The sequence below is a fragment of the Palaemon carinicauda genome, chromosome 18 (genome assembly GCF_036898095.1).
Source record: "Palaemon carinicauda isolate YSFRI2023 chromosome 18, ASM3689809v2, whole genome shotgun sequence".
NCBI classification, from domain to species: domain Eukaryota; kingdom Metazoa; phylum Arthropoda; class Malacostraca; order Decapoda; family Palaemonidae; genus Palaemon; species Palaemon carinicauda.
In genome coordinates, this window is record NC_090742.1 from 29,838,371 (window position 1) to 29,854,894 (window position 16,524).

General features: G+C 37.8%; 1 protein-coding gene across 4 annotated transcripts in view; it reads right to left on the reverse strand.

The window, feature by feature from the left end:
* LOC137657745 (protein-lysine N-methyltransferase EEF2KMT-like) overlaps nucleotides 1-16,524 on the reverse strand; it is a 320,088-nt gene that overhangs the window by 171,253 nt on the left and 132,311 nt on the right. For all 4 annotated transcript variants that reach the window (XR_011047197.1, XM_068392218.1, XM_068392217.1 and 1 more), the window contains exons 6-7: nucleotides 12,153-12,258; nucleotides 1,510-1,650 (exon numbers count right to left, since the gene is read on the reverse strand). Coding sequence is in view for 3 of the 4 variants with exons in the window: in XM_068392218.1 (XP_068248319.1) it covers nucleotides 1,510-1,650; nucleotides 12,153-12,258 (247 nt within the window). In the remaining variant the exon portion in view is untranslated. The remainder of the gene's footprint in view (nucleotides 1-1,509; nucleotides 1,651-12,152; nucleotides 12,259-16,524) is intronic.

Sequence of the window (16,524 nt, forward strand, 5' to 3'; positions counted from 1 at the left end):
TAGGGAAAACCACCATGCGAATTCGCTACGAAAATAGGAATAAGCGCCATCTTAGATACTCGTAATAGTACGGGAGGAAGGGTAACCTTGATAACGGCTCCCCTTTTGTTTTCGCCACTCTTCCCCTCGAAACGAAAAAGCTATTCGGGGTGAAGATTGCTATGTGTCGTATCAAGATATACGTCCCCTGATATTATGCGTTATCCTTAAGAGAAATTTTAAGGATATTCGCGCCAGGAGTTAGAGTTTTGGAGACCTAAAGGTAAATTCTCTGGGAATATCACTGTAGCCAAATATCCCTTAGAAAGCTACCTATAGGAACCTTCCATCAGGACGACATGGCCTGAGCCTAAAAATGAGTATGGACAGGCTGGGAACAAAACACCTATTACATGTATTTAGAGATAGGTACTAGGAGTTAGATAAGCTACTCAATTCGGAACTCTGCATAGGGCTTGGTTTATCTTTTCCTACCCATGGGCTTTGACTACTATGTAGTTAGGGAAGAGATCATCTCACATTCTAATTACGGCCTCCTTCCTTACCCCTCGATTTATTGGAGGGTTTCAACTATCTACTTGATAGGTTTTAGTTTTTTGATTAAGTTAGCATAATTTTAGCTCGTCTTTTCTAATATAAGGAGTTGTGTGTTACTGTACTGTGGTCACTTAGGGATGGGGATAGTAAGCTCCCTTCCCCATTGGAGATTTCAATAAATGAATAGTTTCTGGATAGTTACAATTATGAATTCTGTATTACCCTTTGTAAATGAAGGTTAATAGTAGTAACCCAGCCATTTATAGGGGGTGCCTCGCTCGCATCTCTTGAGGCAAAGCTTAGGACCTTGAAAATTGCCTAATCTGCATAGAATCAATCCCTTCTTCTAAGAACAAGGATCTATTGGTACCAGACTTAAGAGATAGTGGTGGTTCTATATTTGCTGATTTTCACACTGTATTACCTATCCTTTTCCTCTGTCACTCATTATTAATCTTCTTACCTTTAACAAGGTTTGCAGCAATAAATACACATTCCCAAAATGCTTTTTAAAGAGAGAAAATTTGACCAGAGTAAGCAAATACAAGAGTAATGTTTATTTCTACTATCCTCCCAATCTTCGGGTTTCACTGGCAAAGAAAGTGATGAACTGTCATACTAAATTTCTCAATGTAATTCATTCGTTTGTTAAAATGTACGGAAATTAATCTTGTACAGTACTTGTATTTTCTATTGTTACAATGAAAATAAAGTAATTTATATAAGAAATCTTTCTATAATTAGCTATTCAACACTCCACTAGCACTGTTAGAAGCTCAATAATTATTGCAAATCTGAAAAAAACAGCCACAAACTCCACAAACATTTTTAAGACATTATGTATCAACTTCAGCATGGAAATTTTTTTCCATACAGAAAAAGATGTATTGTTAAAATGCTTGTGAAAGATACCTGTACTGTATTCTATATCTCAAATTTGGGATTTTATACATAAGGTATATATATGCCTACCTAGTGTATTTCTGAAACAGTTGAATGTATCCTGATTTCTGATGGTGCTAGCAACATATGCTGTAGATCCATCTATTTTACCCAGGGCTTCTTTGATGATCATAACCAAGGGGGAAATAATTTCAGGGTCATAGACTACATCTGCAAAAAATGAAAAAATTGGCTATAAATTATTTAATATACAAACCATTGGGCATCTTGGCTAATTTTTCAATCTCTAGTAGTCACAAAGTTATATCTAAGAGTCAGAGGTTTGAATCGGTTAGTGAAAATTCAAAACAGCCACCAAATCAAGATGGGGCTACACCTGCTCACAAAAGGTAAACAATGGTACACAATTTATAACTCGCTTTCCACGTACCAAAAGAGAGGAACAAACTTCTTCCTGAATAAGTGTACAGTATTTGATTTAAAGAGTGAAGATTCTTCAGCTGATTAATCAGTTAATTGGTGATGTACCTCATTGTTATTTGGAGTTTTCTTTATCATTGGATAGAAATCTATTACTGTTTCAACTTAGTAATATGTTTAACCCTTGGTTAAACTGTGAAAGCATACACTCCACCTACAGTACTTCTTTCTGTAGAACATTTATTCAAGAAGTAGAGAGATTATTAAAATTGGTGAAAATTCTAATTGGTAAGGTATACAACATTTCTACATTCCAGTCCATCCAGATTATAGAAAATACTCAAGATTTATGCTCCTAGGAAAGACATTCCAGCTTTGAGCTTTGTGCTTTGGAATGAGGACAGCCAAGTTTTACCAGGGTGATAGCCCCATAAAGAAGTGCCTGCACCTTTGAAGATTTCGGATGCAGCTATATTTGGAATATTTTAGGCAGAATTAACCTGATTTTGGAAAGAAGATTGGAATTCAACTAAGATTTCATGCTGTTTATTTTGAATAGGAAGGAACATAAAAGGAAGTGTTGAGATATCAGAGAAGGACTAAGCTGTGTGTGTAGCTGCCTCTGAAGACTCCTACTTCTCTAGTTTAGTGAACATTTTAGAAGAAAAACTCTTCATTCAGTCAAAGTATTTTAGATGCACCAAGAGACGGATGTTTTTGCAGATCAGTTGTACTGTCAACTAGACATCTGGTCATTTGTTGACTGGAATCGGAGCTGTAACACCCACTTTATCCAAGCTGAAAGAAATGGTAAACCTATCAGGCCAAGCTAAGATAGAGGAGACATTCGTTTCCTTTTTGTACAGTGTTATTGTGGTAGCCTGACAATTTGTTAGACAGGAGTTAGACTCAATAGCCTTGATAGTTTCTAATAGTGTCTGCAACCTCATAATCCTTCTGAGTTAGGGATGAGGGGCGATTAGCAGAACCTATAGGTCGACCTGATCAGTTATCAGTATTATCATTATTATTATTATTATTGTTATTAATAGCCAAGCTACAACCCTAGAAGGAAAAGCAAGATGCTATAAGCACAAGGGCTCCAATAGGAAAAATAGCCCAGTGAGGAAAGGAATTAAATAAATAATGAGAACAAATTAACAATATATCATTCTAAAAACAGTAACATCAAAATAGATATGTCATATATAAACTATTAACAACATCAAAAACAGATATGTCATACATAAACTATAAGAAGACTCGTGTCAGTCTGGTCAACATAAAAACATTTGCTCCAACTTTGAACTTTTTAAGTTCTACTGATTCAACTACCCCATTAGGAAGGTCATTCCACAACTTGGTCACGGCTGGAATAAAATTTCTATAATACTGTGTAGCATTGAGCCTCATGATGGAGAAGGCCTGGCTATTAGAACTAACTGCCTGCCTAGTATTACAAACAGGATAGAATTGTCCAGGGAGATCTGAATGTAAAGGATGGTCAGAGTTATGAAAAATCTTAAGCAACATGCATAATGAACTAATTGAACAAGGGTGCCAAAGATTAATATCTAGATCAGGAATAAGAAATCTAATAGACCGTAAGTTTCAGTCCGAAAAATTAAGATGAGAATCAGCAGCTGAACACCAGACAGGAGAACAATACTCAAAACAAGGTAGAATGAAAGAATTAACACACTTCTTCAGAATAGATTGATCACCGAAAATCTTAAAAGACTTTCCTAATAAGCCAATTTTTTGTGCAATTGAAGAAGACACAGACCTAATGTGTTTCTCAAAAGTAAATTTGCTGTCAAGAATCACACCTAAAATTTTACAAGTCATACAAATCTAAAGAAACATTATCTATACTGAGATCCAGATGTTGAGGAGCCACCGTCCTTGACCTACTTACAATCATACTTTGAGTTTTGTTAGGATTCAACTTCATACCCCATAATTTGCACCACACACTAATTTTAGCTAAATCTCTATTAAAGGATTCACCAACCCCAGATCTACATTCAGGGGATGGAATTGATGCAAAGAGAGTAGCATCATCTGCATATGCAACAAACTTGTTTTCTAGGCCAAACCACATGTCATGTGTATATAGTATGAAAAGTAATGGGCCAAGAACACTACCCTATGGAACCCATCAAAAACAACTCTCTTGAGATCTATTACTTAAAAAATCAATAATAATGCTAAGAAACGATCCACCTACTCCCAACTGTTTGAGTTTGAAAACAAGGGCCTCATGATTAAAACGGTCCAAGGCAGCACTAAAATCAAGGCCAATCATACGAACTTCCTGACCAAAATCAAGGGATTTCTGTACAGCATTGGAGATTGTAAGAAGGGCATCACATGCTTCAAGGCCTTTATGAAAACCAAATTGCAAACTAGGGAATAGATGATTACCTTCAACAAACCTATTAAGACATTTTGCCAGAAGACATTCAAAAACTTTAGATAATATGGGAGTTATGGAAATTGGGCTCTAATCAGTGGGAGTAACATTACCAATTCTCCAACTAGTGCTAAAAGCTCCTCTTCTTGCTAAGTTGCGCAAAATAACATAACTTTGGAGCTAATAAATCTGTCTTTATCAAAAACAAAGGAAAAATACCATTTGGGTCTACACCTCCATATACATCAAGGTCCATCAACAGAGCTTTAATCTCACGAGATTGAAAAACTAAACTAGTTAGTTTAGCCTCAGGAGAACAGGATGAGGAAGTTCAAGTTTTTCATTACTCTGTTTACTGTCAAAAACATCAGCCAAAAGGGTTGCCTTTAGTCATTGCCTGGCCCTCCCTGGTCCTAGCTTGCTGGAGAGGGGGCTTGGGTGCTGATCACATGTTTATGAAAGGTAGTAGGTTGGCCAGGCCACCAGCCACCCATTGAGATACTACCACTAGTGTGTTATTGGGTACTTTGACTGGCCAGACAGTACATTAGATCCTTCTCTCTGGTTACAGCTCATTTTCCTTTTACCTACCCATACACCGAATAGTCTGGCCTATTCTTTACATATTCTCCTCTGTCCTCTACACCTGACAACACTGAGATTACCAAACAAATCTCCCTTGCTCAAGGGGTTAACTACTGCAATGTAATTGTTTAGTGGCTACTTTTCTCTTAGTAAGGGTAGAAGAGAGACCTAAGTTATGGTAAGCAGCTCTTCTAGAAGAACAACACTCCAAAATCAAACCATTGCTCTCTGGTCTTGGATAGTGCCATAACCTCTTTACTATGTTCTTTCACTGTCCTGGGGTAGAGTTCTCTTGCTTGAGGGTACACTCAGGTACACTATTCTATCTTATTTCTCTTCCTCTTGTTTTTTTAGTTTTTATATTTTACATATGAAAGAATTATTCTAATGTTGCTGTTCTTAAAATATTTCATTTTAAATGTTAATTATTTCTCTTATTACCTTTCCTCAATGGGCTATTTTCCCTGTTGGAGCCCTTGGGTTTATAGCATCCTGCTTTTCCAACTAGGGTTGTAGCTTAGCAAGTAGAAATAAACATAATAATATATGGTTTCTCTCTAGGGCATTGTCCTCTACCTTGCCTTTGCCATTCATGAGCAGCCTTTTTACCTTTAACCTGGCGAGACTACAAATTCATATGTAAATGTGATATTGAAGGAAAGATATATGTTTTGTACAGCTAAAGAATGTATATATTTCTGGCGCAGAAGACTTCCTTATTATAATACAAAATGGAAGAAGAGCAGCTGTTTAGCACAAAGATTATCAAGTGCATCTATAGACCATGACCATATGACACTAAAGCATACCTCAAATACCAACCTGGGTCCTTCTAAAGAGAATCTTGCCTTTGCCGATGCTTTTTCGGAAACCTTTGTGAACGTTACAAAGACATCCTCAAGACCGAGGGCTGACATGCAAATAAATTTCAAAGCTTTCAATATCTGGTAGGCACAGGACTCAAGGTTTTTCACACCAAAGGATGATCATGGATGCAGAGAAATAAGTTATGAAGGTAATCAGGGAAGGTTACAAGATTTCCAATTTCAAGGAGCCACTACTTTCTCCTACTCCTGTCAATTTCTTCGCATACTTGAGTGGCTCATAACATCAAGAAGCTCTCTAACAAGTGATCGTTCCTTTTGCAAAAGCCACAACAGAGGAAGCCCCGAACATACTTAGCTTTTTAAAATGAACTTTTCGTGATTGAAAGAGCATTAGGAGGATAAAGATCAATCTTTGCTGTGGCCAAGTTGAACAAATTTGTGTTAACATGAAAATTCAGCATGGAATACAACCAATCTCTTCTCTTGACCATTCAATCATGGGACTGGATGTTTACAACAGACATACAGGATACATAATTCTACTGCTTCTAGGAAAAGCATTCCAGCTTTGAGCTTTGGAACAAGGAGGGCTTCCAAGTTTTACCAGAGTGATAGCCCCCATAAATAAGTGGCCACACCTGAAAAATTTTTGGATTCAGCTATATTTGGATGACTAAACTATAATAAGAACACTCAGATGATCAAAAGATGCCAAAATATTTGTTACATTTCACAAAAGTTTGGAATTGTGTCCAGAACTTTACCTTGCCAATTTGTGACTTATATGAGGATGGAAATGGATTCTTTTCAAGGCTTTTCTACTCATGAAACATTTACAGTAGGTGAACTTTGCAAGGAATCTGCATAAATTTTGGTGCTCACAGAAACTACTAGCCAGCAAATGTACAAGCATTTTGGGCCCTAGAGCTTCTACACAGAAGTTTGTGGTACAAGCTAGACTAAGGGTGCAGCCTCTTATATTCCACATGAAGACATCTTGGAATAGAAACCTTCAACCAGACAGATCAACATTGCGAGTTACCTAAAAGTAACCTCCCAGTAGCGGAACAACATACAGTACAATGGTTAAACTGGATCCACACCTAGTGTTTTCATACTCTTCAAAGGAAGGTTCAAGGGGGGTCTCACATTGAACAATTAGGAGGCAGCAAGCAAATTGTCAGACGGATAAAACACTGCCTGTCAATCAATTAGAATTGTTAGCAAATTCAAAAGCTCTCACATCTCTTCTAAACATAGTCTGGAGAAATATAGCGCAAGTCTTTTCAGACAACGCCACAGCCCTAGAATATATCAAGTAGGAACAAAGTCAAAAGATCTGACTCTTTTAACAATCATCAATCATCAAGCCAGAAGGAATGGCTCTACGACCAAGGCTCATCCACGGAAAGAGAAATGTTTTAGCAAACAAACTGAGTCGACAATGCCAAGTGTCATCCATGAAATGGTTGCATTTAGAAGCATGCAGGGAACTTTGAAGCAGCCCCACGGTGAACTAATTTGCCAGAAAGGGAAACAAAAAGCTTCAAAGCTGCTGCTCCCTAGTACCAGTATAGAACAATCTAAACCTTTATGCGTTCCCACCATTAAGTGTTAAAATAAATTGAAGCTAGTCAAAAATACAAAAAGGGTTCTAATAGCATTCTACAGGCCACAGAGGGAATGTATTTCAGATCACATATGTGAAGGTTTCTCCAAGACCTTTTTCCAAGCCTGGAGACTATCGAGTATTTCATTAGAGCAAGAGGGGACGACGCATCAAGAGTTGCATCACGCTTCACGACATAATACTATGTAAAACTCTTTTGAAAATGTTTAGTGGTATGTATGTACAATGTGTACCCTTAATTTTTTGTATTTTCAATTGTGTACTTTACTACATATTGTACAATAAAGTATTGTTTAACAACTATACTGTACATAAATACTACTGAACTCTTCAATATGTACAGTCTACTAATGTAGGCTACAGTGCAGTGACTTGACAAAATAAAGTGAGTTGACCTACTAAAAAAAGGGCCAACACTTATGGGTGTTACTTTAGCTAATTAAGCTGTACTGCAGTGATAGTACTGTGCATACATTACTGTACAGTAATATACATTACAATATCAGTGAGTGTTAGATTAGATAGGAACAAAAGTGCTTTGATGCTGTTGTTACTGTACATTACTTACATATTTACATATACAATATTGTGTTCAGATGACTAGTGCTGTGTACCATAGTTTTACCATGTACAGTACTTAGTACACGAGTGTACATGTACTTTACACTTCCTGAAATGTGTTCATACCGTAATACAATACTTATACTGTGATAGAACCCAGGTAAACACAATATTAGGGAGTACAGTGCGTTACTTAGTGTATTAGTTGACTGGCTGTAGGAAATGGGCAGCGAGTTGTTAGGTTTGGAGTTAACCAACTCTAGGACAGCAATTATTCCCGGATTCTCACTTTTCCCGCCAGTTTCTGTTACCAAACCCTACCGAATAAGCAGGGCTAACTGTATCATTAGTAATGCATATGGTTATGAACAACCAAACGAAAAATACAGATTTGTTATGAACAACTGATTTGGATAACAACAGCTGATTTGCTTGCACTTAAAACTTTCACACGATAGTAAACAATTACCATAGCTGTTACAAATGACATTAGGTAGAATATGAATGATATATCATTACAATTATACCTTTTTGGTTTATGAAAAGGTAAACCAAATTGCACAAAACATACCTATAGAATTGAAAGAAAAAGTCACTAATTTCCAGGCCTCGTAAATGTTAAGATTATAAAATCATCTTGCATTGGCAACAAGGATGAAACCTCTAAACTTCGATGTATCATTAAATAAACAGTAAATAAAATATCGTAAAAGTATTCCTACTAAAATCTATAAACTTTTAAGATAAAATAAAAATGATAGCTCAAGTAATAATTCTCTTTTAGCAAGAGAAAAAAAATAATTTGGTAATTTGCCTTAACCCACTGATTTGAAAAGCATAGACTGCAATCTTGAAGAGTTTACAAACGTAAACAATGGAAAAGACATTTACATATTCGCTGTGAAGTGACAGGTAGAGTATCTGAGATTGAAAGGTGATGAGTGAGAAAGGGTGTGGTTCTATTGCTTATTGAATGGATAACAGGTAAAGTAGTGGAATGGAAGGAGATGTCATCTAGGTTAAAGTGGGTAAGGGTTAGGTTGGGTAGGAAATGTTGGGCTTTTGTTAGAGCATATAGGTTGTGCGGTGAGGAAAGTGAAGAAGAGCGGAATAAATTAACTAGGTGTGAAGAAGGACTGAGTAGAGGAAAGTATGTACAGTAGTTGTGATGGGTGACAAATACCAGAGTGGGTGCTGAAGAGGTAGAAGGTATCATTGGGAAGTATGGTGTACCAGGCTAAAATTAAGAGTGGCGAGAAACTGCTGGATGTGTGATGAACCAGAGATGGTGACTAGTAGTAGTTTTTTTTAAAATGAGAGAGATAAATAAGTATACATGGGTAAGAGTGAGAGTGGTAGAAAGGCATTGATGCATTGCGTGTTGATAACAACACAAGAAGGTTGCTCAGATGATTGAAAGATGTGCATCTATTTAAGGGTATGACTAACAGTATGTCTGATCAAACTTTGGTTGAAGCAAAATTAGTTCTAGCAAAAGAGTTAGAAATACAATAGGAGGATGTAAAATGGAGCTAGTGAAGGTGAAAATGTTGAAAAAATCAAAGGTAAAAAAGGGAATATCAAGAAAAGTTGGAAGTGGCTTATGACGGAGTGAAAGTGAGAGAAACTGGTGATTTAGAGGAGAAGTTGGTAAAAGAAAATTTTGTGTGGCTGTAAGTGATGTGTGTGGTAAGATGATTATTGGAGGCAGCATGAGGAAGGGTAGTGAGTGATGGAATGAAGGAGTGAAGATGAAGGTGGAAGAGAAAAAGAGGGCATTTGAAGAGTGGCTGCAGATTAATAGTATATAATATGAAAGATATAAGGAAAAATGTGGAAGTAAAATGGAAGGTAGCTGAGGCAAAGAGGGTGGCTGACTGAAGGAGGCATCAGGGATTGGGTCATTCATATGAAGAGAACAAGTAGTAGTTTTGAAAAGAAGAGAAGAGAGTAAAGAATGGTGGATTGAGGAATGGAGACAGTGAAAGATGAAAATGGAAGGTTGTTGAAATGCAAGGAAAAGGTGGGCTGAATATTTTGAAAGGTTGCTGAATGTTGAGAATAATAGGGAGGCAGATATAATTGCTATTGCAGGTGTTGAGGTGCCAGCGATGGGAGATGAGAATGAGAGAGATTACAAGAGAAAAAGAGTACTTAATGAAACAAAAGCAGGAAAAGCACCTGTTATAGCTGGTATGAGGGCTGAGATGCTAAAGGAAGGAAGTATGACCATACTGGAATGGTTGGCGACATTGTTTAATATATGTTTTATATAGTCAAAGGTGCCAATGGACTGGGTGTGTGCGTGTGTTGTTCCACTATACAAAGGTAAGGGAGATATGCATGAGTAGTAATTCTATGGGTATTACTTTGTCGAGTGTTGTTGGGAAAGTGTATGGTAGAAAAAAAAGGAGGATGCAATCTTAGAAGAGTAAGGTAGGGAAAGTATGGATTAGATTTTTATAGTTAGGTAAATATGTGAGAAATATTTAGTAAAAGATAAGGGGTATATGTTGCATTTATAAATCTGAGAAAGCTTATGATATAGTTGATAGGGAAGTGATGTGGAATGTAATGACGTTATATGTAATTGGTAGAGGGTTTGTGCAAGCAGTGAAGAGTTTATACACAGGTAGTAAAGCGTGTGTTAGAATAGGGAATGAAATGAGTGGTTTCCTGTGAATAGGGTTGACACAGGGATGTGGGATGTTGCCATGGTTGTTCAATTTGTTTGTTGATGGAGTTGTAAGAGAGGTAAATGCTCGAGTGCTTGGTCAAGGATTGAAACCGATAGACAAGAGTAATAATGAGTGGGAGGTGAATCAGTTGATGTTTACGGATGATACTGTATTGGTTGCAGACTCTGAGAAGTTCTCTCGATTATGACAGAGTTTGGAAGGGAGGGTGAAAGAAAGTTGCGAGTTAATGAGGGAAAGAGTAAGGTTATAAGATGCAGAGAAGGGAGGGTGGTGATAGGTTGAGTATCATGTTGAATGGAGAGTTACTTGAGGATGTAGATCAAATTAAGTACAGTACTTGAGTTCTATTGCAGCAAATGGAAGAGTGGAAGCAGATGTACATCAGAGAGTGAATGAAGGATGTAAAACATAGGAGGAAGTGAAGGGAGTGTTAAGGAATAGAGAGTTAGGGATGAATGTAAAAAGATTTCTGTATCTGTAAGTGATTGTACTGTGATGTATGGATTGAAGTTACAGAGAATGAAAGTGACGGAGATAGAAATTGAATGTGTTCAAGATGAAGTGTCAGAGGAGTATGGCTGGTGTATTTCGATTGGATAGGGTTAGGAACACAGTAGTGAGGGTGAGAATGGGTGTGGAAAATTAACAGCTATAGTGAATATGAATGTACTGTATTGAGGTGGTTTGATCTTGTAGAAAAGATGGAAAATGGTCGTCTGTTAAAGGAGATGAATGTAAGAGTTGATGGGAGAAGTGCAAAAGGAAGACCAAGGTTTGGGTGGATGGATGGAGTGAAGAAAGCCCTAGGAGACAGGAGAATAGATAAGAGAGAAGCAAAATGCATTCTAGAAATACGAATAAATGGCAAGCAAATGTAGCCATGCTGCTACCTCAGGGAGCTGAAGTAGCGGCAGTAAGGGAGCAATGAAGTACTGAAGGGTGTCGCAAACTAAAGGTCATTGCTTCTGGAAGAAAAGTTATCACACTACAGGCAGTATTTGACCTCTGAAAACCTTCTACAAGCGAGTGCACAGCTAAGGGTTCAGTATAGTCATCATATTTTGAAGTATGGATACATACTGTACCTGGATTTGGGGGTTTAACTTGATCCCACCTCCTCATAAATGCAGCTTTCAGCTATGTGGATACTGGGTAAAATTATAAAAAAGATCTCGGTATGCATTTTTACTTGCCAAGTAGTTGCATAAAACTTGCCCAACATACCCGCTAATATCGGGAAAGAGCCAAAAAGTGAGTTGCACATGGCATACCATTGTTTACTTCTTTTGGGCTGGTGTGCAGCCGACTTCTTTTGCAGGCAATTTTGAATTTTCCCTTACAGATTCAAACCACTGTTTTTTAGATATAGCTACCCTACATGACTACCAGGAGAGTACTAAAAAAATTGTAATGAAAATGTCTTATATTGTTATTCCTGTCAACAGAAATTTTAGGGTTGGCCTTGTTAGAGACGAAGTGCAACTTAAGTGGTGTTTTTAAATTATCTATATGAATATACAATACAGTTCTTTAAAACTATAAATTTCTGACAGTGATGAGTGAAAGATGATTACCTGCAGCTAGAATGATGTCACAGAACATAGAAACAGGATCTGAAGTCCAATCAAGCTTCTCTACTGACACACTTGTGTCTTTGTAAGATATTCTAAAGTCATCTGCCTGAAATAGTATACGGTATAACATTGTATCATTATTCATACCAGGTGAAATCAATTGGTAAATCACTATAGTAAAGAATTTCAAATTTCATGAGATACAAAAGGACTTAATTACAAAGTAACAGATACAGAAAATCATCATCATCAATGTTTTACATTAACTCTTCCCTTTACAGGTTAAATACTACCACTAGAGAGTTATAGAGTTATTTGACTGACCAGATAGTACTACATTGGATACCTCTGGTAACAGCTTATTTTTCCTTAGCCTGCATATACAGTGAATAATCTGGCCTATTCTTTACCCATTTTTCTCTTTCTCGTACACCTGATAACTCTCAAGATAATTGGAAACTTTTTCACTCAAGGAGTTAACTACTGCACTGTAATTGTTCAGTGGCTATTTCTTAGACATTGTAAGCGGCTCTTCTAAAAAGACGACACTCAAAAATCAAACCATTGTTTTCTAGTCTTGGGTTAGTGCCATACCCTCTGAACCATGGTCTTCCATTGAATTGGGTTAGAGTTCTCTTGCTTGGGGGTACCCTCACGCACACTACACTATTCTGTTTCCTTATTTTCTTTCCTTACTGGGAATTTTCTGTGTTGGAACCCTTGGGCTTATAGCATCCTGCTTTTCCAACTGGGGTTGTAGCTTAGCTAGTAATAATAAAAATAATAATGTGAAATGAGATCATTCAATTTTCTTCTATCCTGTATTCTGTCTTCTTAAATCCTTTACCCTGAGTCTTTCTATAGTTCATCATTCAGCCACTTCTCTATTTATTGCTTTTCTAACTATCTGTTCCTCATAGCTTCTCATCACATGTCCAAACCATCTTGATATTTGAATTTGTAACTTTTTCCAGCTTCTGAATACCACAACTCTCCATGAATTCCTCGTTCAAAACATGATCTTCCCTCAGTACTCTCATCATTAATCATAATATTGTATTGTACTGTGTGAAGATATTCCATTTCAGTGACCATGTCTCTGCTCCATAGAGTAGTACAAGCCTCATGTACTCTTAAGTATTTGCTCTCTACTAAACAGATATTTTTAACAACTAATGGTGGTTTGGCTATCTCAATCTCATCCATACTGCCACGACTTTCTTATTGCTCGCTCAACTAATGCTTCACTATCCAGTGTCTCTCTAAAACTATAGAAATGCTTCACCTCTTCTAAGACCTTTCCATCTATCACAACAGGGTTTTCAATCCTTCTAACTTCCCCCATTTGCTCTTGATATAAATTTTGGCCATTAAAATCTATTACTGTATTTAAATTTTGTGCATTAAAATCTATTACTGTATTTCATTTAACCATTTCAAATTCAGAGCAAGCCTTGTAACATAATCTGTTATACAGTATTCTGTACTCAGTACAGAGTTCACCCTGTACACCTTTCCAATGACCATCATATTGCCCACTATCCTGAATACTATTAATTACAGTCACTATTAGTTTTTTTTTTGCCCTCTTCTCTCCATTCCATTCTTTCACCTTTTAAACATTTTCACCATCCTTCTTGGAGTCAACCGCAGTATTAACGCTAAGTCATTTGCATACAGCAGCTCTCAAGGGCTACATTCCACCACTCTTTTATAACTTCTGCTACTGACATGATGAACGGCAAAGGACATGAATTTCAATATTCATCTCAAACTCTTCAGATTTCCGTGCTTTAAGACTCGAGTGTCATGAAAGAATAACATCACTAGTACCCTTGCCTTTGTAATGCCCATTTAATTACTTGTCTTAGTACTCAGTTGGATGCTTATTCAAGCACTGTTGAATACCTTTTCACTACAAATAGATGGAACAGTCTCTACCTCTCATGAGGTACTTTTTTGTTAATTGTCCCATAATAAATGCTGCTTCTGTTGTTGATATCTGACTTGAATCCAAACTGAAAATTATCAATCTTACTGTTTTCCTAGCTTTTCCACCAGCATCTTATCTATTTGTATGGCATTTTCAAGAAGTCTCATCTTTTTATTTCTACACTTTACCTCAAATACCTCTGCAGCCTTCTGTATTCCTTTTTTCTGTGGTTTCCAACTACCCTTTTGATGGGTTTTGAATTTCCATGCAAAACTTTTCTATTATAGTTTTCTGAGTATGCTTTCATTGTCCCACTTTGCTTGCAGGCAGAACTTTCTAGGGGGATAGAGCTGGCGGGTCAATTTGTATAAATAGCTCGTTTGTATCATTAGGAAAAATACAAAATTATTCCAAATTTGTCATTATTCTGTCACTCTATACAAACCATTTGCTATTTACAGGGGAGGCTTCACCTCTTAAGGAGGAGGAATTCCGTGCCAACTGGCTTTTGGCACTTGAACCACGGTTCTCTCCCCTGCAATACAGATTGTAGGTGGTAGGAACCCTGCACCTCGCTAAAATTGTCATGCATTGCAATGACTAACGGCCTGCGCAAACTGTGTGTTTGTGACACTTGCAATGTGGCTGATCTAGTAATATCTTGAGTCATAGGAATTTGAGAGTACTAAGTCTTTACCCAATAAAAACCTCACTAGAGGTATTGGGGACTCAAGGGAAATGTATCTTGCCTGCAAAGAGGTGAGGTCAGCTGTGCCGAATACCGAGGTGCTGATACCCCTAGAAAGGAGGAAGGTGAAGGAAAGAAACAAGCCAATCATTCTACTCATTCACCCCAGACTAACCTGGATAACCTCAGCCCTCAACCCTCTGCTACCTGTCCGTCAAGGAGCTTGAGGTACTTAGACTACTTGGTGTGCAGCCTGTTAGAAATCAGAAAGGATTGAAGTTTCTGTCTGAATGTGGGGAATAGCCGTTCAGTCGTTAGCTTGACTCGAAGATTTATCTATTTTTCTTAACAAATTAAAAGTAAATAACTTAATGCTACTTAGTGTAGTAACTATTAGCGTTAATAATAAGTAAAATGAATAATAAAATTAAACTTATAAATTAAATTACTTAAACTAGTAATTGCCTAATAGGCTTTGAGTTCGCGCGTGCGTAATATGTACTTGTCAAAGGTAAGAAGTAAATTACCTCAGAGGTTACCACAGCCACGGCGAACAGTTACAGCAAGAGTTACTCAGTAGCCAAGCCGGCAACTACATTAGTAATACAAAATTAACTCTGAACAAAACTGAACGTTCTAACTTCAAGATGATAACAATTTTGGAATACGTCAACTGCGACATTTGTGATAAGTGCTCTACATTATATATCTTTGGGCATGTCTAGGGAAAAAGGTAATGTACGGCAATGTCACAAAGTTTTATTAGTGGATCTACTCTATAATTTAAGTTGTTTTGGTTGTTAAATAATACTTTTGTTTATTAAATTCAAGTAAGCTTGAAATTAAAATAAATTCCAACAAGCCATCACAAGACCAGTGGAAAACGTATTCACGTTCCTGCGGGTTACGTCTTGCAGGTCGTGGGTGGTGAAGGTCGTCCAACGCTTCCACACGCCTGCATACAATACCTGTGCCACAGAGTAGTTCTCTTAGAACGCCGGGGATGTTGCAATACCCTCTGGGTCATCGTTGAGGGGGGGAGGGGGGGAGGATTAAGTGCAAGGTCAATGACCTTGCGAATCCATGATGAGATGGTATTCTTCGAGACACTCCTCTTGACCTTCCCCGTGCTGACAAAGAGTGGCCTCACACAGGAGCAAGCTGTTGCTGTTCTTTTTAAGTAACACCTCAGACTCATCACTGGGCAAAGTACCATTTGGTCTGGATCTCCGGTTACAGAATGAAGACTCGATCTTAAAGGGTACAAATCTTGGACCCGCTACCCCCGGATTTTGAGTCTTGGCAATAAACTCAGGGACGAAGCTGAGAATTACCTTTCCCCGTCCCCTTGAATGGGAGATGTCATATGATAGAACATGCAGTTCACCAACTCTCTTAGGCAAAGCCAAAGTTGAGTAGGAACTCCGTCTTCAGGGTAAGGTGGCGATCTGTTAGTAGGGAGGGCCCTTTAGACTGAAGGACCCGAACCACGTGTCAACGAGGTCTAACCCAGTATGAAGAGTTACCACTTAAGCCTGGTAGACTGACACTGAAGATCATCTGAGGTGTCCAGACATCCTTTCTACAACTTGTTGCCAAAAGCCTCTCAGAGAGATGCTGGACAGTCTCCAGGTGTGAAGCCGAAGCGAAGGTACAGCTTTGTGGAAGATGTTGGCATGCATTTGTTTGAGTAGATCGTGTCGTGGAAGAAGTTCCCGTGGAAGAAGTTCCCGTGGAAGACGTTCCTGTGG